Below are 21,349 nucleotides of genomic sequence, written 5' to 3'. Positions count from 1 at the left end.
ATAGATAGATAGATAGATAGATAGATAGATAGATAGATAGATAGATAGATAGATAGATTGATTGATTGATTGATTGATTGATTGATTGATTGATTGATTTTATTGTTATTCTGTGTTGTCTGAGTTTATGTATGTCTTTCTTTCAGCTAAGTTATTTCTTTAGTCCTTCTAGTTATTCCTTAATTCAGCCTCCCTGTCGTGTTTCTAATGTTTATTTCTTGGTTATTTCAGTTGTTCTTGCATGTCTGAGTCCAGTTCACCTTTCTCTAGTGGCTCCAGTTAAGTTATTTCTTCTAGTTTTCCCCCAAAGTGTTTCTAGTTTTCTAGTTTTGTTACTTTAGGTTTAGTCTTTTTGTCTCAATCTATGTCCATCTTTTTGTAGTGATTGTAATTAGGTTATTTCGTTGTTTAGATCTTCTAGTTATTCTAGCTCTAGGTTCTTATTGCTGTTAGATCAGCCTTGCTTCAGTTTAGGTTTATGTTTTTCCCTCTTGTCTTTTTCTCCTCTAGTTTACCAGGTTTTCTTTAGTCTTAGTGTTTGTATTAGAAATATATATTTTTAGTTCCCTGGTGTTTTTCTCCCAGTATATTTTCTTAGCTCCCCTGTTGCCACCTTCTCCTGCCCCTCAGGCAGCTGCTGTGCCAACCACTCTCACCTGCATCACTTTTCTCATTAAACCAGCTCCTTGGTTTAAACTTTCAGTATTTAACCTCCTCATTCTTACTCACAACTCGCCGGTTCTTGTCTTGTGTTTTGTTGTCCAGTGTTCCAGTTACTTTCCTGGACTTTTTATTTTCTAAGATTATTCATTAAATCCACCAACTCAACTTCTGTCTCTGCTTCTCTGCAGTTGGGTCCAAATTCAACCACCATTCATGACAGATACATTTTTCTATCCCATCTGGTCTTTGCTGCTGAATGACACATGGAGGAAGTGTGTGTGTGTGTGTGTGTGCGTGTGCGTGCACGTGTGTGGTACCCTCATGGGGGTGTGTTTCCGTCCTCCATCAGTGACGGACGGCGGATCGATGCAGCAGCTGTCCGGCTCCCATCGATGCTTCCTGGTAATTGCGGGTCACACTTTGAGGGGACAAACTCATTTTCATCAACATTTCTCTTTCTCAGGGTCTGCAGAGACCATTTGGTGAGCAGCCTGACTCTGATCCTGATGGATCTGCTCTCATCGACGTGACGTATTGATGAGGGGAAGGATCCTGATGGGGAAAGCCATGGTTTCACTGGTTTCACTGGTTTCACTGGTGCATCACAGTTTAACAGTTTTAACACACTACATACAAACTGTGAGGGAATCTTATTTATAAATTAGACATAACTTGTTGGAAATTACTGCTTTTACACAAACATAGTATTAATATAGAGCATGCACATAAAGCTCACTAAGGAGGAACGATTGTTCTCTTTTATAGTTTTAAATTAATTTAATAAACTTTTTGCCATGAGGGACAAAACTGCCAGGACGAAAATAAAACAAAAAAGATTAAAATGAATTTGTTTTGCCTCTGTTATTGTATCTTCTCAGTAAACTGAACTAAATGTGCATGATTTTATTGAAAAGGGACTTTTACACAAGAAGGATCTGTTAAAAAATGTGGATCTGAATGATTCTAAGGTTCCTTAATAACTTTATTAAAAGACGGTCACACTGTTTCCTTGTTTTTTGGGGGTTGTTTTTCAGCAACAATATATTAATCAGTGTCTGTTTCTGAATGCAGAAGCCTTGTTAATAAATCAGAAATTACTTTTGTTGCTCTTGCAGGCCAGATTCGAGTCATTCAGAGGGCCACAAATGGCCCCCGGACCACACTTTGAACACCCCTGGTTTAATTAGCTGTGATTCCTTTAATGTAAATAAATATTATCACATTAAAATGGCCTGTATGAATCAAATCTTGGTTTTATCTGTATGCGTGTGAACCGGAGTGTGTGCGTCCTGCCTGCAGGGGGCGCTGGACCACACGCTGACTCGGTGGGGGTGATTAATTGCCTCCGTCCATCCCAGAGGAGGGAAACTACCCCTGTGCATCTCTGTCCTCGTCAGTGTTAGTGCGGCTCATGCGGAGGAAACAGCCATGAGAGAGTAGCTGGCATGCTGGACAATTACCGTAAATGGCTCCTCTGAAAGGGAAACGGCGCCAGCGGCTGCTGCTTCTTGCCTTTTTTCTTCCAATCTCAGGTGAGAAAAGCTCCGGTCGGTTTGGTTTAAAGCAGCTAAAGCGGCGCAGGAGGGACGAGATGAGGCCGCAGCTTTAATATGTTTGAACTGATTCACTCTGTGAGGATTAACTTTTCACTTCTGTCGAAGAAACTAAAGTTATTTACCGGTTTAAACACGAGTTTAGCTCAAACTGCTGTCGTTATTTATCATTTTCTCGCTGCTTTAATGAGAAACTATTCAGACTTTCTCACTAACCAGTAACCATGACTGCGAATAAAATAGTTACAACTAATTTCAAAGCTTTTCTACGCTGAAAAAGGAGAATCCAGCTGGTCTGAAGCAATTCATTCAGGTTAGTGAACTTACTTTATTTACGCCTGTTTACCTTCACAACTTAATAAGCCAACCTGGACAAACTTTATTTGTTACCAAGTTTTTAAAAGTTGGAGCTGCATTCTCCTTTTTTCCAGTGTGCATATAGATGAAATGGAGATTATGTAGAGAAATTTAAGTTTGATATCCACAGTTTTTAGGGTGTACTTACTTTAACATATGTTGGAATCTGTGGTGTGCTTTTGTACACTCGATGTTAGATTTAAATATGTTTAAAGACTTTAATAGAGAGTTTTGTTTCGTTTTGTCCTTTTTAACAAAACTAAATAAAAGTAACAGGAACAGTCAAAGGGTCACTTCTGCTAGTGATGCTGTTTTATCTATTATAATAAATTTGTCATCCTGGGGCGATAAAAATAATAAATAATGATACTTATTGTACCAAAGCAGTAAGGTTTATATTGTTACCTTTAGCTACTTCTCCACAGTTTGTCCCTTGACATTAGAAAAATACTTGATTGTGATGCTATTGTTGAAAATTGTGGTAAGATATTGACTACATGCATAAAATGAGCCACCATTCAACATAAAATCGATCCTGAATATAATTAAAGTTGAAGTCTGTCCATATTTATTATTACTGATTCTGCAGATATTTCATGCCATCATTCCTCATATTGTACAAACCAACATTGTAATAACAGATTATATTGTGTTTTACACCTTTGCACTTAATTCAGGCTGTTTAACTAAAGTGCTTGAAGAAGTTGGTTTTTCTTATCATTTATAAATCCTATTAGACTGTTTTTTTATGATTGTGAAGGAAAAACTTTAATCCAAAAGAACTAATCTAGACTTTAAAGTTGATTTTATGTTGACAGTGCTACTTTTTCTAGCTTTTTATTTATTTTTCATGTTGAAAATAATATAAAATGATTTTTTTAAAATTAACTTTTTAAACAAAACTCTTTTGGTTTTAGATACCAACACTTTTAAAATGGCAAAATATGTAATTTGGTCATATTTGAGTGCTTATTAACGACATTTAACAACCATACCCAGCTTAATATTCTGCTACCCCTCCATTGAAAACATGTTTTACCGTTTTCAGGACTAAAAAGCCATTTCCTTTCCCTTCCCCTGCCCTACTGGGACGTCTTAGAAACAGAGTTAGGAATGAAAGCTTAACTCTAAAACCACAAAAAGCTGGTAAACCAGAAGTCATTTGACAACACAAAGTGTTTCTGGTGAATCGATGTTTTCATGAGGAGTAGATGGATCATTTGTTTCAGACTTTAAAGTAAATGGAGCAGAAATGCTGTTTGGTGCAGCCGGACAGTAAACCTCCATTTGGCCTCCCGCCAACCTTTAAATGTGAAATTAAACAGGGGCAACTATTGGCTTCCACTTTCACTGGTCATACCGATTTAAAGTTTACTGAGCCAAACCTCTTTAACACTCGTAATTACCGCCACTCTATAAGTGTTGATATTGTTAATAAGCCTCTTTCCTCTCTGTGTTTCTTTTCCACAGGTGTTTTTAGCTTTAGCGAGTTATTTTTCGTCAAAGAGCCCCATGATGCCACCGTCATGCGGAAGGAGGCGGTCATTCTGGACTGCCAGGCGCGCGGGGAGGCGTCGATCGACGTCAGGTGGCTCAGGAACGGAGTGAAAGTCGTGGAAAATGAACGGGTCTACCTGCTTTCCAACGGCTCCCTTTTTATTTCTGAGGTGGAAAGCAGAAGAGGAGACAAATCAGATGAAGGCTGCTATCAGTGCCTTGCTCAAAACAAGTACGGAACAATCCTGAGCCAGAAAGCCCATCTCACAATCGCAAGTGAGTACAGGAAGCGCTTCGGTTAGGAGACATTTCAGTGCTACTGGTGGACATTGTTGACTTTTAATGCAATATTTTGTTGCACTTTTGTATGGCTGAGACAAACACTGCTCTTGAAATTAAGACCTTCAAGACGCTGCTTACTTACTGGGTGATTTGTATCATTATATTTTATATCACTTTAATGCTATTTATTGATCTGCTGTGGAAGAAACTGTGGAAAAAATAGTAAAAGTAACATTTTACGTAATACTGTTGGTTTTTCTAATACCATAAATCAAAATTCTTGTCACAGTCGGGACCAAAATTGCAACATTTGTTACATTTTCATCTGGTTGTGCTTCACTTTCATATTGTTCTTTGAAAAACCTGTTCCCCTCCTTGCCTGTGGGGGCACTGCACCAAAACCCACTGAAGGAAATGGCACAAAAGCATCTGAAGAAGACACTGAATTCAGTTTCCTTCTTCACAAAATGTAAACAAAAAAATGGAGCAACACCAGATTTCAGCAAAAATAGGATTTCTCTTTTGTAATTGGTAAAAAAAAAAAAAATCATGACCCATTTCTCCCACTAGGGTTCGACTCACACATTTGTTCTGGTTGAATTTACCCAGAATGCCCTGCGCTGTCATCCGCTTCCTGCTTGCATTGAAATATGCATGCAGATCGCACCAGAGTTCACTTTAATCGAACCGAGTCCGAGGTTTTTAGGCGAACCATTTGGATTAAACCGACCCAAACATGGCTGGTGTGAATTCTCCCTTCGGTTGCTTTGGTGACTGATACGTTTGACGAAACCACATGTAACACGTAGACGTTAAATGTAAGTCATTTTTGTCGTACTTCAGAGGTTTTAATGTTAAGCACACTTCAACAGGAAATCGTACCGTTATTTATGTATTTGGTGCCTTCAGGACTGGGAGCAGAACAAAGTGTTCAAAGTGGAGGAACTGTTGGCTGGATTGGGGAAAAGCCCATTGGTGTGTTAATGAAGGGGAGGGAGATCTGGAAGGTTAGGAGCTGTCCAGGAAACCGGCCCTGCGCCGCTAAAGAGCAGATGACCCCCATTCCCGGGCCGGGCTTTCATGTTGTTGCACCCTGATCACTTGAGGAATTGTTTCTGCAGGAATGCTCTCCCCCCAGCGCAGCGCAGCGCAGCGCCTGTCGTGTTTTCAGGGGGAGGAAGGTCAGAGATGTGTCCGCTGGGACCTTCTGCCATCTCTACCTCCCTCACCAAACTTTGACCAAACCATTTCCACCAGAGTTAAAACGCTCACATGTCGCATTAAGCCAGATGAGCTCCATCATTTTCATTCTGATTAATCCAATCGATGGGCTTAATCAAGACGATTTGATTGCTGGAATAATCGTCAACTACTTTAGCAGCTGATTAACTCAAAAAACTATATATTCAGAACAGTAATTATTCCAAAAATGATACACATTTTGCATTTATGGTAAAACATGTTTATGATAAATATGTTTGACCTGAAACTCTTCAAGTGCAGATTGAGTGAAAAAAAAAATCCTATTTTATTGCATTTTAGGCAGTAAAATTTTTATTTTCGTGTTAACAGAGGGAATCAAACTGTTGGTTTATTTGCATCTTTTAACATATTTCAAATATTGTGTCAATATTAATCATCAGACTAATCGATAGAGTAATTGATAACCAATATAATCATTAGCTGTAGAACTAAATTGAATGGTGATTTTGTTCACAGAGACTTTTTTTGTGGTTTTACTTGTAGGTGGATTTTTTCTTTCCATTTAATTTTAGATATTTAAAATCTCTTCCAGTTGCAGTGTGAAGTATTCTTTACATAATTAAAGTTTATTGGTTTTTAAAAGGTGGATTATTATGCCATTGTCAATATGTTACTTGAAAATGTTCTCAAAAGAACGATATTATCGTTTATCGCGATTATTTCTGGGATAATTTATCAATTTGTCATTTATCATACCATTTCAGGCTGCTTATTGTTAATGAAATACTTGTTTTGATAAATCTATTGAAGTTAGAAAATGATAAAATGATAAATCTATTAAAGTGAACATTTCATTTAGATGTGTTCAGATGGGTGAGTTTAGCATTAATTTCTATTACATGGTTGTGAATGTCTGCCGTTCTGAAACTGCTCAACAGTTCAGATATTTTTATCAATCGATCAATACTTCGCTGTAGCTTGAAGTAAAGTGGTAGTAAAAGCTGCCATCAAGCTTTTCCAGTTTGTTTTTGGATGGGCACTTAGACCTGCTAGAAGGTCTATCTGGAAGCTCATAAACTTTTCACATACCTGAGAAATGCTCAGTTGAAGGCCAGAGGAGCAGTGGGGGATGAGCCTCTACACACACACACACACACACACACACACACACCACACACACACACACACCACTGTGAGCTGCTGTTTCCCGGCATTCTGGGGGCTTTACCCTGAGTGTCTAAATGACCAGACTTTATTGCAGGCCTTCCCAGGTCAGGAGGAATTGGAGGCTTTGCACACAATTGTTTTCTGCCTCACCACTCCCTCCCATGGAGGACTGAAAGGCTTTTCTCTCCGGCCGGTTTTGTCCCCGCCGCCTTCCATATTCACAAAAGAAACAGGACTCTTTGAGGGCAGTCGTCCATAAATAGGTGGACAGATAAGCGGTAAGAAGTGTAATTACACTCATCGTAAAAGTTAATCATTAGTAAGTTTGTGTTTTGATTAAAACGTCAGGGTGGTTTGCTGTCGTTCCGACGGGCTTAAAGTAAATTATGTTTAGCAACTTTTGCGCCTGGAGGTCTTGTCGTATGTCAGCGGCTCAGGTTGAAAGTGGAAGTCGGGACATGTGGCCGACTCTCCTGACATGCTTTATGTGTTTGGTGCAGGAGTTATGCTCTGTGGGAGCGTTTTAACCCTTTACACACATGTCGAAGCCGCTGGCTGTCAGTAGAGGAACACGGCGCTGATGCAGGGTAACCTTAAACACTGGGTCGTAAACCACAAAGGTGGGTCGGGATTTGGCCTTGATGGGAAGGAATGTGACACCCGAGCTTCACTGCATGACGTTTGTCAACAGACTTCAGATTAATGGCGATTTCATTGAGAGAATGCCTCCTAAAGGTGGCTCCATGTTTTTATCATGACCAGAAGTACACGAGGCAGGAAAACAGAAGATGCTGTCATATTTCTCTCCATTATTTCAGTCTAGATATTACACTCAGCTGGTGATGTTCATAGCTCTGATTTTACCATTTAGGTAGTGCAAATGCCGCTCTCCCAAAACTTTTGGATGCTCCAACAAACCTCAACCAAATGAGTGGTTAATGAGCAGTCCTTTGAAAACTTGCCAACATGGCGACAATGTAAAAACACAAAATCATACCAGGTAGTTTTGGTCTAATTTCTACTGCAAATAACCTTAGTCTTCTTGAAATAAGACAAAACTAACTTACAGGCAACAGTTTTGAGATACAGGAGTGTTTCTAAGTCAATAATCCCTTCATATTGATTAAAAATTACTAGTTTCACTGACAGATTATTTCACTTCTAACAAGGGAAATAATCTAGAAGTGGAACAAGTACTTTCTCAAATAGTGAAAAATTGTAAAAATATGGCTGGGCAATGAATCAAAAGCGATCAATAACAATAGATAACTCTTCTGATTGAATATTCAACATATTCACTGAAGTCAGATCCAGAACCACTCACAGCTAGCTAAACATGGTTGGTGGAATCAACTGGCTCACTGACTCTTTGGTTACCTAGCAACTCATTCCTTCTTTGGTTACCTAGCAACAACCTGTTGAGTAACTGGCGCAGCAGCAGTTTAAGATTTCACCGCTGTGCCTCATAGCTGCTTAAAAGTAAAAAGAAAGTGAAAACTGTGGGTAAAACAGGAAGCATCACCAGTTTGGCAACGTTTCAGATATTTATAGCAAAAAAAAACTAATCAATAATTATCGAGATTGATTGATTGATATGAAACACTTGTATTTTTTTCAGCCGTATCGTCCAGCCCTACATTAAAATGACAATATGGACAGTTTTTGAGGTTTTTCAGCATCATTAATAGGAATTTATTGTGACAATGATGAATTAAAATCTTACCATGATAAGAAATGCATCACCCCTCCTTTTGGATCATTTCTGCCTCCTTTTGTGTTGGCTCTGTTTGTACTGTTCCAGCTGAATATTTGTAATTTCCTGTAGTTAATATGTTTAATGCTTGCTGCAGACCAAGCTGTAAAGACGTTACAGGCCACAAAGGAGCCGCTGCAGTTTATTTTTACCTCCCTGGTGTGTCCCAGAGGATGTCGGCTCAGGAACATTTCTTTAGGTTGCTAAGGCATGCATCTGACTTGACACTATTAGAAACCCCCCTATAAGTCAAAAGCAAACCCTGCACAGTGTGAACAGCGAGGTGAACGAATGAAATGCCCTGAAGGGAGACAATTCAAAGCCTGGAATCTTGTTTTTCTCCTCTGCTGGAGACGAAAGGTTACCATGGTTCCCCTGAACAGCAGGCCCTGAGGTCAAAGGTTCCCTAAAACTGGTAAATAGATGGAAGGCAGCCGGACCGAGACTGGGATGTAATCTTTAGCTCAATAGTGCTAGATGGGCATCTAACTTTATCTGCTGCTTCTGTTTTTGTGCAGTATTCTCTGTTATTTTACGAGTTTAAATAAGTTTATTAACAGTTTTATTCGTTGCCCGCTCCAGAGGAGTGAATAAAACCATTTCCAAGCAAAGGTAGGTGTTCAGGTTGACTTTTAAAGTCTGATCTGATACAGGGATTAAAAACAATGAAGCCTCTGTTGTCAGAGGGTCGCTGTTGACTGATTGGAAAACTTTGTGACAGAGATAAGGAGCTGGAGGAGGGGATGAATGGCCTGTAGAGCTCCCCCACTGCAGCGTCTAGAGGTCACGCTGCTCATGGGAATAGGTCTTTGTTTAGCCAGGCCAATGGTCACTGGACTGTCCTGCACACTCTGCAACGCAGCGGCACATCTGCCAAACAGGCAGCCATCGATTTGTGGCCTTTTCCAGCTTTGCATTCGCCTTGCAGCTGATCAGCTTTTTCATATCCTTATTAAAGTTCACAGGGGCCAGTGAACTGTGGCTTAATTGATTAATTGGTGTTTTGTTTGGTTTTTTTTAAGGGAAGAGGTGAACTAAGCAAAACAGCATCTGGTAAACAACTGTCATGGAAACGTATCAAACTCGGAAAAGCAAATGTGATAGTTTGTAGGTTGATTTAGTGAACTTGTTGCCTTCAAGGTCTGACAAGATTTATCAATATTAATGTTATTTAATGTCAATTTAAACTTTTAAGGCAACTGAGTAAATAGGCTTTTCATATGTTTTCATACCAGATCCGATTTTATTTGACTCCTTTTTTGCTTTCTGTGCAAAAAATGAAGTGACAAATGATAGAAAAGTGGCTTTTCTTCAACTGTCCCGTCTGCGAGTTGCACAACAGACTATTAGGACCAGGGTACGAGAATTTTTATTTAATTACAACATTATAGTTGTAATTTGAGCAGAATAAAGATGCAATTTTAACAAAAAATCGAGTTAAAATTACAAGGAAAAAGTTGTTTTAATGAGAGAAAAGCTTCTAGAGTTATCTAGATCAAAACTTAAGATGCTCAATGTTCCTCATTTTATTTTTTATTTTTGTCATAAAATTATTACTTCATTCTTCAGTAAAACACATGCTAGCGGTAAAACACGCTAGTCGAACAAGATGCCGGCCGTCGGGCGTGGTGACATCACTCTGAATGATACATTCCCAAAGAATCTGGGGGAAAAATCCAGATTTTTCCCTAAATTAAATCTTCAAAAACCAAAATTCTGATTGATTGATAGTCTATTTATCGTCCAGCCCTTTGAGTAAACAAACCAAATTTTCCTTCAACACCAGAAAATCATAACCGACTGGTTCAGAACAAAACTGAAGCAAAAAAAGATGTTTGTATTTAGCAGAAATAATTATTTGCATAAGTTGTGATGCTTCCTAATGAATGGAGCACAGTGATAGAGGAGAGAGGCTGAACTAATTCCTGCCATTTGCGGAGGATCTTTGTTTGGGCTTGACCTCTCCGCTGACCTTTAGTTTGTTGAGCTGCCACCATCTGAAGTCTGCAGCATGAAGAGTTTTGGTAGATATGCTTCACTTTGGTGTTTAGTTTAGACTGAAGGGTGATCAAGTTGTAAAATAATCCAGAAAGACTTTGTTTTGCATTTCTTCTGTCATTGCATTGTCTTTTATTCCTAAAAATAGAATAATAGAACTTTATTCAGCCTTAAAACTGAATAATCTAATTTTGATATGATAATATTTTGTAGCTGGTTGGTTTTTTGCTTCACAAAGCACATTTTAAGTCCTTTAATGAAAGGTTTGAGTGAAGCGGCAGTGAGCACCATGACTGGTTTGGGGTGGTCAAACTGGGAGTGTTAGTCGGGATTTGTGGAGGTCAGAGGTCAGAGGTGAGATTGCAGAGAGGGGCAGATGGTCAACTGTTTCTTCAAGCTTTTGAGGAAATGGCAGAGGTATTTATTTTCTGTTTGAGTGTTGCCGAGTTCAAAATGTTTAATCAAAACTTGTTTCTGCACATTTTAGTTAAGTTATGCAAGTTTTAGAGACAGAAAAAGTCACAAAAAAAAGAAAATAAAACATGACCTAATACCTTTAAATGCTTTTAGGTTTCCTGAAGTGGACATGTTTTACAGACAGAAAATGGAAAAAAGTAGCAATTAATGCTTTTAAATTTACTAAAATAATAGAATAGAATATGATATGCTGAAATATACACTTAGACACTCAAATCTTATTGATTTTTTTACACTTATCCTTAATAGTTTATCAATAATCAATAAATGTCCCTGTGTTTTTATTTTCTGTTTGGGTGGGGTTGAGTTCAAAATGTTTCATTTATTTTTTTTTTGTAAAGTTAAGCAAGTTTTACGGTCAGAAAAAGCAAAAAAAAAGTGAAAAGAAATAACAGCATTTAATGCCTTTAAATTCTTTTAAATTTACTGAAATAAAAGAACAGGCTAGAATTTGTTGAAACAAATACAAAAAGCTCAGATCCTATAGATTTCTTATTGATAGCCTTAAGTGGTCATCAATAATCAATAACAGTCCCTATGTTTTTATTTTTGTGTGGGTAGGATTGAGTTCAAAATGTTTTGTTTTTGTTTTAGTAAAGCTAAGCAAATTTTACAGACATTAAAAAGAAAAAGAAACAGCAGCACTTAATACCGTTAAATGCTTTTACATTTACTAAAATAAGCATGTTCTGCAGACAGAAACGGAAAGAAAACATAACTTAATGCCTTTATATTCTTTAAAATTTACTGAAATAATAAAATAGAATTTGTTGAAATATATTCAAAGAAGCTCAGATCGATTCCTTTCCATCTAGCCTTAATAGGTTACCAATAATCAATAACCGTCCCTGTGTTTTTCAACCCTCTTCCCTGAGTAGGATGAGAGAAGCTCGTAGCTTTGCCCTGTAGCCACGTCTCGTTGACACATGGTGGGTCTGTGTCGGCCTTTTCTCACCTCCATCGTCACATCAAACAGCCTCCAAGCTAACGCGCTAACAGCTCAGGACTAATTTGATTAAATGGGACCAGAGTGAGGAGGACGTCTGATCCAGGCCAGTGTGCCTCATGTCCAACCAGAACCAAATCAAACCTGTATAAAACGTTTATTGTTTGAACTGTGCTGTTCTTCCCTCTGTGGATGTCAGCGTGATTTATAAGCAAGTCGCCGTCAGGCTTGTAAATGTCATAATTTATTGTTTTGTTTCCTTTGGAAGTCCGGGCTCTCCTGCTGTTTAGCACCATAACACCTGGCAGCGCTGCTTACACAGAGACATTCATCATCCCCCCGCGCTCACCACGCTGCGTTTACTGCAGTGCAGGAATTTTCTGCACAGCTTTCTCGAAAGCAGAGGTAGCGATGTGTCAGAAAAAAACGATTTATAAATTTTACTGTGTATTTTTTGTCCAGTTTCTAGTGTAAATAAAAACTGACTTACCAGTAACTTTTCTGAAAGTTACAAGAGCTTGTTTTAAATCAGTAATTGATTAAAGAAATACCAGTGTCACTGGCAGATTTCACTTACAAGACAAAAATCTGTCACGTATGTGACGAAGATTTTTAAATCAATATTAAATAATTATTGGCTTAAAACTTGCTGAAAAGTTACTTTTACGTTTGTTTTGTCGTATTTCAAGTGTAGATATCTGCAGTAGAAACTATGTTTCTGATGTGTAAGAAGTGTAATTTAAACATAACGTCGTGTCCATCTTCGTTTTGATTTTGTTTACTTGTTTGTTGTGTCTCTGATACAGATTCTGAGAATAAAAGGACTCCAAGTTATAGCTACATTTATAAAGACCTTTACAATTCAGAAATTCTTGCAGTTTGTATTTTTCTGACAAAAATAGACAAAGCAACTTAAATATTTGTAAGACTGAGGCATTTCTGTCAACTTTTCTTCCACCGTTTTGTTCCTTTTGCTGTATTTTTTCAGCAAAAGGAACATTTCTGTGGTTGCATAAAAGGCCTTGCTGGTAGTTCCCGGTGGGTCTCATTTACTTGTGGGTCAGTTGGTTGCTGACCCAGGTTCAGTTTCAGGGAAACCTTATCCATGCAGGATGTGGCTGTTCTACTGCAGTCAACACCTTCCTGCAGAACGCGGCTCGTCTCTGGTTTTGGGTCTTAAGGCACGACGTCCACTGACTGACTGACACGGATGGACGCTGCAAATCGATGCCGTGCCAGTTCACCTTAACAAGAACTAGATCTACATTCAGTTCAGCCAGCTTTAGATGACTTAATTCATGTTCATAGTTCATCACCTAAACATTTTTAATTCACCGTATCTTTCATTTGACTGTCTTTCATATCTTTATTTTCCTGGTTGAGTCTTTCTTTACGTATGAAGTGAAACTGAATGAATTCAACTTAAAAGTGAGTGGAGATTCAGGCCTGCAGTACCAATATCGGTTCTCACAAATACTGCAAAATCTGCCCACAGGTTCTCCTGAAAGAACAGTTAAAAATATCCAGATAGAGCGCCCCCTTCACGTTCATCACGTAAAAAGCAGCATTGATCACTTCAAAGTTCGTGCACAAAACTGTTGTAAAAAAACATTATTTATTCTGATGAATGAAGTTTTAACTGCTTCAAGGCAAGAAAGTAATCAATATTTTTCTGTATTGAATAATTTTGATAATTGTGATATAATTTGAGATTAAAATACTGCTTTCTCAGCTAGTTTATGTTTTAAAAAATGGTACAAAAACAGTAATAAGTACTGAAATTACTGCTAAAAAAACTGAATTCAATACAGAATCACTTGAACCTTATTTTGGTTTACCTGCACTCAGTTGTGCTTGTTTCTTCACAGCAAAGATTGAAGACGTCCTCTGTGAGATGTACCAACACTTTTGTATAACACAGCAGTAATGCAAAGGAAAACGTTGCGGAGTTAGAATGGATTTTCCTTCTTTTTCCTTCTTTTTTCTACAACATGCTACTTAAGCATCTCTTTTCTAAAACTCAAATAAAAGGGAAAATATGATTAAATTCTTATTTCTTTCCAACTCTCTTCTTTTGTACAGGTATGTCGTCTTTTGCACTCCAGCCGTCGTCCATAGTGGTGGCTGAGGGCTCGGTTGCCAGGTTTTCCTGTAAAATCAGTTCCCACCCTCCTCCCATCATCACTTGGGAGTTCAACCGGGTCGCCTTACCCCTCTCCACGGACAGGTATGCAACGTCATTTACAGTTTAAAATCATGTTCGTTACTTTTTAGCACTTTTAGAACATAGTGGGAATAAGTGTGTTTGCAGAGTGAACATAATTGGACTATTTAGATTTGAACGCATGTAAAACAACAACAGATATATCTGTGTTTGACTCGTCAACCACCAATCAAAACCAGCTAAGGGAATATTAATTAGTTCCCCATCAGGTTTATTTGTCCCTTTCTAATTGTTAGAGGTATCTGACATGTAGTTTCTACCCTGCCATTCAGAATCACAGTCCTGCCCAGCGGCATTCTTCAGATCCAAGGCGTGCAGCGAGGAGATGCTGGGCACTACCGCTGCATAGCCGCCAACATCGCCAGCCGGCGGCGAAGCATCGAAGCCACTCTCACTGTTACCCCAGGTATGTAAACCCGCACAGATAAAATTATTTGATATAAATTTTGAACATCACTTTAAGTGAGCTCGGCTTGGGTTGCTAGGTGATGGGCTGAGCTCGGCTTGGGTTGCTAGGTGATGGGCTGAGCTCGGCTTGGGTTGCTAGGTTACGGTGCAATGCCAGTTGATTGTGACTTAAAAACTGGGACCTGATTTTTTTAAGCACTTGGGCTGCTTTTAGAAGCGGTAGGCCTCAAGTGGTATAACAAAAATGTGGATTTTCCGTGTTTACTGAAACTCTTGATGAAATCACTGACTCTGAGTGTTTGTCTCTACCAAGCTCCTGGCCCCATCCTTCCTCAGAGGCCACGCATCATTGCTGGGCCTCAGAACGCCTCGGTGTCGCTGCACCAGAGTGCCATCCTGGAGTGCCTGGCCACAGGGAATCCCCGACCCCTGATCTCCTGGAGCCGCGCAGACAGCAAGTCTATTGATGTTTACAACACCAAAGTGTTGGGCAACGGTAACCTCATCATCACGGACATCAAGCCCCAACATGGCGGAGTCTACATGTGCAGAGCCACCACTCCAGGCACACGCAATTTTACTGTTGCTTCAGCTAACGTCACAGTGCTAGGTAAAGATTCATAAATTCAGGATATTAATTTCATTTGGATGATTTCTAACTTTGAAACTTGGCTTTTGTGCTGCTGTAAAGCACCTCCATCCTTCGTGGAGTGGCCAGAGAGCTTGACCCGTCCGCGCGCTGGCACCGCACGCTTTGTGTGCCAAGCCGAGGGAGCGCCAGCGCCTCAGATAACGTGGTTCAAGAACGGAGAGAAAGTTCACTCCAACGGGCGCATCAAGATGTACCACAGGTCTGTTTCTACAAGGGATTTATCTGAACTTCTGTGTTTTTAAAAATAACTTCCCTGACAATTCAATTTGGTTTGCATTGAATGCAAAGACAATCCTTTAAGAGTGGCTGTAAACCAGTTCAAAGCTGCTTAAATAAATAATTTACTCTTGTTCCTACAGTAAAAAGGAAACTGAATAATTTACAGCAGTGTAGATTGGATTTTAGTTGGTTTTCCAATAATGTGTTCCTGCTCCTTATTTAACTGCCGCTGCTTGTTGCAGTAATTATAGACCGACAACACCAGAGAAAACAGGTCTGCAACCTTTACAGACCAGAGACAAATAAACAAATAAACAAGTCTAGAGCCACAAATTTTACATAACTTTGTTAAAGGACAACTTCAAAATGTTTAACCAGTATCTACAATAGGAAATTTGTGTTAGTTTTTAAAGAACCACCATTTTATTTCTGTTTTTAGATTTTAAAGCAAAGCAAAACATAAAGCATTTACCAGAAGAGGATTAATAACTTTTCTTTCATGATGTTTATGGAAAAGGATTTAAACCAAATAAAGCACTTAGTTTCCAAAGTAATAATGGGAATAAATAACAAATATTACCAATACTTGTCATTCTATTGTTGAAATTTAATGCAGGATTCATTCAATACAAAACTATCCCTCAAAAATAGCTAAAATATGCATAGGTTAATATTTTAGCCAAATTATTAAGAGTCACTTCCACTACAAATGTATGTAATTGGGATATTGTGCCAATGTTGAAAAAACACTATTGTGCAGTTGCTGTGTTTCCATGAAATAAGAAGTTGAATTAAAATCAGACATGAATAGGCTTGTTCAAGTAAAATCAAAAAAAGGTATTCCTTTCCAGTTTTGCACAAAAACCTTTTATCAAAAAACTTGATTTTTTTTCAAAATTGATGTGTTTCATAAAGCAAATTTATTCCATAATTCCAGTTGCTGCACTTTTAAGGTTGATGGAAACGTAACTAATGTTGAATGTTTGAAGAGACACTTGCGGCTTCACTGGTTTCAGGTTTGTAGAACGGGGAGCCTCAGGCGAAGAGAAACGGCTTTTATGATCTTTATTTTTGTATCTTGTAGCAAACTGGTCATCAACCAGATCATCCTGGAAGACGATGCCATCTATCAGTGCCAGGCAGAGAACGAGCTGGGCTCGGTCCTGTCCATGGCGAGGCTCATCGTGGTGATGTCAGAGGACCGACCGAGCGCGCCCAGAAACATCCGAGCCGACACCGTGTCCAGCTCCGCCATCCTGTTGGCTTGGGACAGACCTCAGTACAACTCTGACAAAGTCATTGCATATTCTGTGCACTACATGAAAGCTGAAGGTAAATAATGTCTCGATACTTTGGATTTTGAGTCATTCTTTTCTTTCCTTTTCTTCGTTTTTGTCAACCTGAATAATTTCAAGAGGGATAGTCTTTTTCTTTGCCTGATAATTCACCCTGAAAAGCTACAGGAACGCATTGTAGCAGCACAAAAACCTTCAAGTGTTTTAGATTTCCGCCGATAACAAAACTCGCATTCAAGCACTGCTACGTTTCCCAAAAAATTACACAGTACTTAACGACAAAGCTGCTGACTTTCCTTTGGAAAGGAAATGTACAGACTTCAACTGGAAGAAAGGACCACCTGCATGGTGTTGGATAAAGAGGTCAAAACAGGAGCTGAGCAAATTCTTTCTGTTTCATTCCTGAAACCCTGACATCTGTCAGGGATTTTCAGCTCTCGGTATAGATTTTTTTTCCCAACACAATCACGTTGGTCTCTTTCAGGAAGAATAGCTGTCCATTGACATTGACAGAGTATCAGACAGTGCACTCTGCACCTGAGGTTGTTGACAGAGAGGCTCTGCAGAAAGGAGGAACTAATTAGTCTGCGTGATGGAGTGCTCAAAAGTGTGTATTCTGCGAGGCAACAAAACGGTGTGGATTTGACAGAAAGGAAAGCATTGTTTCTTTTCACTGAAGCTTACTCAGGCTTTCGGTCTATTTGGAGGGTCTTTTTGTTTACTCTGAAGTATTTTGTTTACCAGGTCAAGAATCAGTGCTGGTCTTTTTTTTTTCCTTCCCTGTGCCACAAATCCTGGTTGAGAATTTGCAGATTTTAGTCAGCAACTGATTGTAGCTCTCAGGAAATATTAACATCATTATACCTAATAAGACTAATTAATTTTATAGCAGGTATTAGATGTTAATTATGGACTTGGTTTCCTTTTGTATCAAGGTTTTTGGATCTGATTGGAGATTTTGATAAAGTCTCAACATCTCCTAATCTAATCTTCTGTCCAGGATTAAACAACGAGGAATATCAAGTAGTCATCGGAAACGATACGACTCGCTACATTATTGATGACCTGGAGCCGGCCCGTAACTACACCTTCTACGTGGTGGCCTACATGCCCATGGGAGCCAGTCGCATGTCGGACCACGTGTTCCAGCACACGCTGGAGGACGGTGAGGCCTACACGCACCAGACATTTTAATCAGCAAATCAATCAGTTTAATTGGTTTTTAAAAGCCAGCTCGGTATCCTAATTTGCCTGTAAAATTAATTGCATCTAATGGATGAATCGTATACCTTTAGTGACAATTGCATTGAAAAGAAGGAGGAAAAATGATCACATTACAGGTTTTTTTTTCTGTTGTTGTGCCAAAATTGTAGAACAAGTTGCCATTAAATATTTGGCAAGTGTGTTCTGTTGCTGTTTTTGCTTTTGACAAAATGTGAATTGGTTTGTTGTTTTCCATTTCATAACATCTGTGGTCTTTTTACTATGCCTTACTCTGCTTTTAATGTTTTATTTTGTTATTGTTGTCTCGGTTTAGCTGTTCCTATTGTACAGCACTTTGGGTAAACATATTATGCTCTACAAATAAATTGGGCTGCATTGGATAACTTACTATGAGTTAACTAATAACTACTTCTATAACAAAAAGGTAAAGTAATAAGACGACAAACCACCAGATAATCCACCAACAATCACACCAGAATCCTCTCAGGTCAATTATAGAGGGCCTTGTGCTGCCACTGTTTTTGCTCTGGGAACTAGTTGTTAGATGTTTGGTTTCTTTACGCTCGTCTCTTTACCTTAGAGGCCCGAACACAGAGGAAAACACGATGGTCTCTTTTATTCCATGTCTACAGGTTCTTTAGATTCAGAAACGGACAACGTGCTTGGGAATGTCTCCCATCCCAGATATGAAAAACAAAAAGGGATTGCACTCAGAAACAGATAAAAATAATGTAGAAAATAAAACTTTAAGCTTAAGCACATGTTGATCAGGTCCGTGTCCATTGAGGATGAAAGTTTCTATTTACGTCTCTTTGAAAACAACACAGCCTATCGGGACAATGAGAGACAAAATGTCTTGACAGACTGTTCAGCCAATCAGAAGTGGATTTTGATGTAACCAGGGCAACAAGTACACCAAACTTTTATGGCACCTGAAAGAGACAACCTTCAGCAGCTGCAAAGTGCCTGCATACTGTAGTTTTGGTCTCACTTTCTTTTCTTAGCAAAACTGTATCACAAATTTGTAAGGTCAGAAAAAGATTTATTATTTTTGAGAAATTGACTTCAACTATGGAGTCATTTTGACTAAATCATAAAATCCAGAAGGCTAGTTAAAGAGGAGCAAAGGGTCTCAATGGGTGAACGGTTAAATCCAAAGGTTGGATCGCTCTAAAACCAGGTAACCATTAATATATCAAAAGAAGATTAATTTGAATTTTCATGCTTGATTGATCTGTACAGCATGAAAAATGTATCACATAATCATCTAATTTCCTGTTAAAATTCTGGCTGATAGTTTATTTTATCTTTCTTGGAAGACCAAAAAGTAGTTTATCAGTTTGAACTGTTATAAACTGTACATTTGTTTTAGTGAAGCAAAAATAATCTAATTTATAATCAAACAGATCCTTTGTTGTCAAGACCTACTTATATCAGCTCGTTATTTTTGTGCAACTATTTTATGCTCCAAACTTTACCTTTAGGTTAGAGCTGCCTTTTATTTCACTTCTGAAAACCATTTGTTTCACAATCTATTCCTGTATTTCCCTTTCATAGTTCCTCTCCGGGCGCCGGAGCTCAGCCTGACCAGCCGCAGTCCCACAGACATCCAGGTGTCTTGGCAACCTCTTCCCATGAAGCTGAGTCGCGGGCGGGTTTCGAGCTACCGCCTGTCCTATCGCACCAGTTCGGAGAGCGCAGTGTCACAAATAGAGCTGCCTGGACAGAAGACCCAGCATCTCCTGGAAAACCTGCAGCCGGACACCATCTACCTCCTGCGACTCGTAGCTGCCACCAGCGTAGGGTGGGGAGAGCAGTCCGCTTGGACGTCTCACCGCACTCCAAAGGCATCGAGTGCTCAAGGTGCTCCATTTTCATTCGTCATGAGACTTGAGCAGGACAAAAAACTACTAACTTTTAGTGAAAACCTTAAGGTTGTTCAGATACTGAGTTGGCGACTTCCAGACTTTAGGTTCATGCTGTTAGGTTTTCAGTATTAGTTCCTAAAGAAACAAAATATTAGAACATATTTTTAAATGCTAATAATTTAGATTATTTTTTACTAGTCGTCTTTAGCCCTTTTACACTTAAGTTTCAAATCTCTATCTGGATATTTTTGCTTATTTTGTCTCAGTTCTTTAAATGTCTTTTGAGTAAATATATTTGCCCCATAACAACTGGAACTTTCAATATCTAGCAAGTTATTTTTGCAATTCACCGTCTATTAAAAGATTGTTTCGATAGATTAATTTCACTCCCTGCTATGGCAGGTGTGATTATTTAAGTTGGTGAAGAATTGTACAATTGTACATAATTATGCATTGTGTCACTATAAGTGTTCCTCAAAAGTATTCATGTCTCATGTGGTTACAACAACCGGATTGTGGAAGCAGATTTGTTGAAGAGAAATATGAACATTGCTGTCTGAGCGCATTTCCATGTGAAACATGGCATCAATCCTTTGACCAATCAAACACTTTGCACAGAGTTTTATCGAAATAGTTAATTTGGTGTTGAGCAAAATTAATTTTCACCATGCCTCTTCATCAATGAGTCGATTTTGGATGAAGCATGTGGGTTTTTTTTTAATTCCCTGGTTCAGAGTCATCAGAAGAAGAGCGACCATTACTGGTTGTGTTCTGTGAATCAGAAAGGCACGGCTTATTCTGACTTGCAGAGACTAAAACGATGTAAAACCTTGGTAAATAAATGTCCAGTATCCTGCTTCAATACATAGGCGTTTCTAACTCTGTCTCTGTGCAGTTCCACTTGCTCCTGAGCTGTACCTGGAGCCTCTGAACTGCACCACTATTTCAGCTCGCTGGCATCTGGCGCCCAGAAACTCGGCCAGCGTGCGCGGCTACAGGCTCTTCTACCACGAGGAAAGTCAGCCGGAGAGCGCTCCACTCCAGCTGCAGGCCTCCGCTCACAAACACACCATTGAAGGCCTGGGTGGGTTTCGCTTCAGATATTACTTTCTGCTTTTTACGTAGACTAAGACTCCATTAATTATCCTTTCACTGTTTCAGGGAGATCTGTTTTTATTGTGCCCTAAACCTTTAACAAACACTCTGTAATTTAAAAAAGCCTGAGGTATATTGAATCTATATATTGGTTTTATTTGTCTATTGCCCACTGACTGGTTTCATCACTTCATCATCCAAATTTATTGCCCTCCAGTTCTCAGAGACCAACTAAAATAGTTTGGTCTAGGTTTAACTACAAATGTACAGCTGGAGGAATTATTGGCATTGCAACAATCAAACCCTTCTTTTAATTGTTTGCATGTTTCCACTGGTCATTTTAACAATTTGTCTTTGGTGATGAGGTTCAAGTCTGGATCGTCTCCTTCCCTCTACCATTGAGCTAAATCGATTTTATCAATGAATCAAATCTCTGGTCTTTGAAGGTTAAATCTTTTGTAAATCTAG

General features: G+C 38.9%; 1 protein-coding gene across 1 annotated transcript in view; it reads left to right on the top strand.

Moving 5' to 3' along the window:
- Positions 1-1,989: 1,989 nt before the first annotated feature.
- Positions 1,990-21,349, top strand: part of prtga (protogenin homolog a (Gallus gallus)) — a 34,510-nt gene continuing 15,150 nt past the window's right edge. The window contains exons 1-10 of the mRNA XM_007574872.2: positions 1,990-2,195; positions 4,044-4,346; positions 13,979-14,123; positions 14,393-14,526; positions 14,842-15,138; positions 15,220-15,379; positions 16,484-16,731; positions 17,695-17,859; positions 19,476-19,781; positions 20,682-20,870. Of these exons, the coding sequence (XP_007574934.1) occupies positions 2,129-2,195; positions 4,044-4,346; positions 13,979-14,123; positions 14,393-14,526; positions 14,842-15,138; positions 15,220-15,379; positions 16,484-16,731; positions 17,695-17,859; positions 19,476-19,781; positions 20,682-20,870 (2,014 nt within the window). The 5' untranslated portion in view covers positions 1,990-2,128. The remainder of the gene's footprint in view (positions 2,196-4,043; positions 4,347-13,978; positions 14,124-14,392; positions 14,527-14,841; positions 15,139-15,219; positions 15,380-16,483; positions 16,732-17,694; positions 17,860-19,475; positions 19,782-20,681; positions 20,871-21,349) is intronic.

The sequence above is a fragment of the Poecilia formosa genome, unplaced genomic scaffold (genome assembly GCF_000485575.1).
Source record: "Poecilia formosa unplaced genomic scaffold, Poecilia_formosa-5.1.2 Scaffold363, whole genome shotgun sequence".
Classification (NCBI taxonomy): Eukaryota; Metazoa; Chordata; class Actinopteri; order Cyprinodontiformes; family Poeciliidae; genus Poecilia; species Poecilia formosa.
This window is presented reverse-complemented; position numbering and strand designations above follow the sequence as displayed.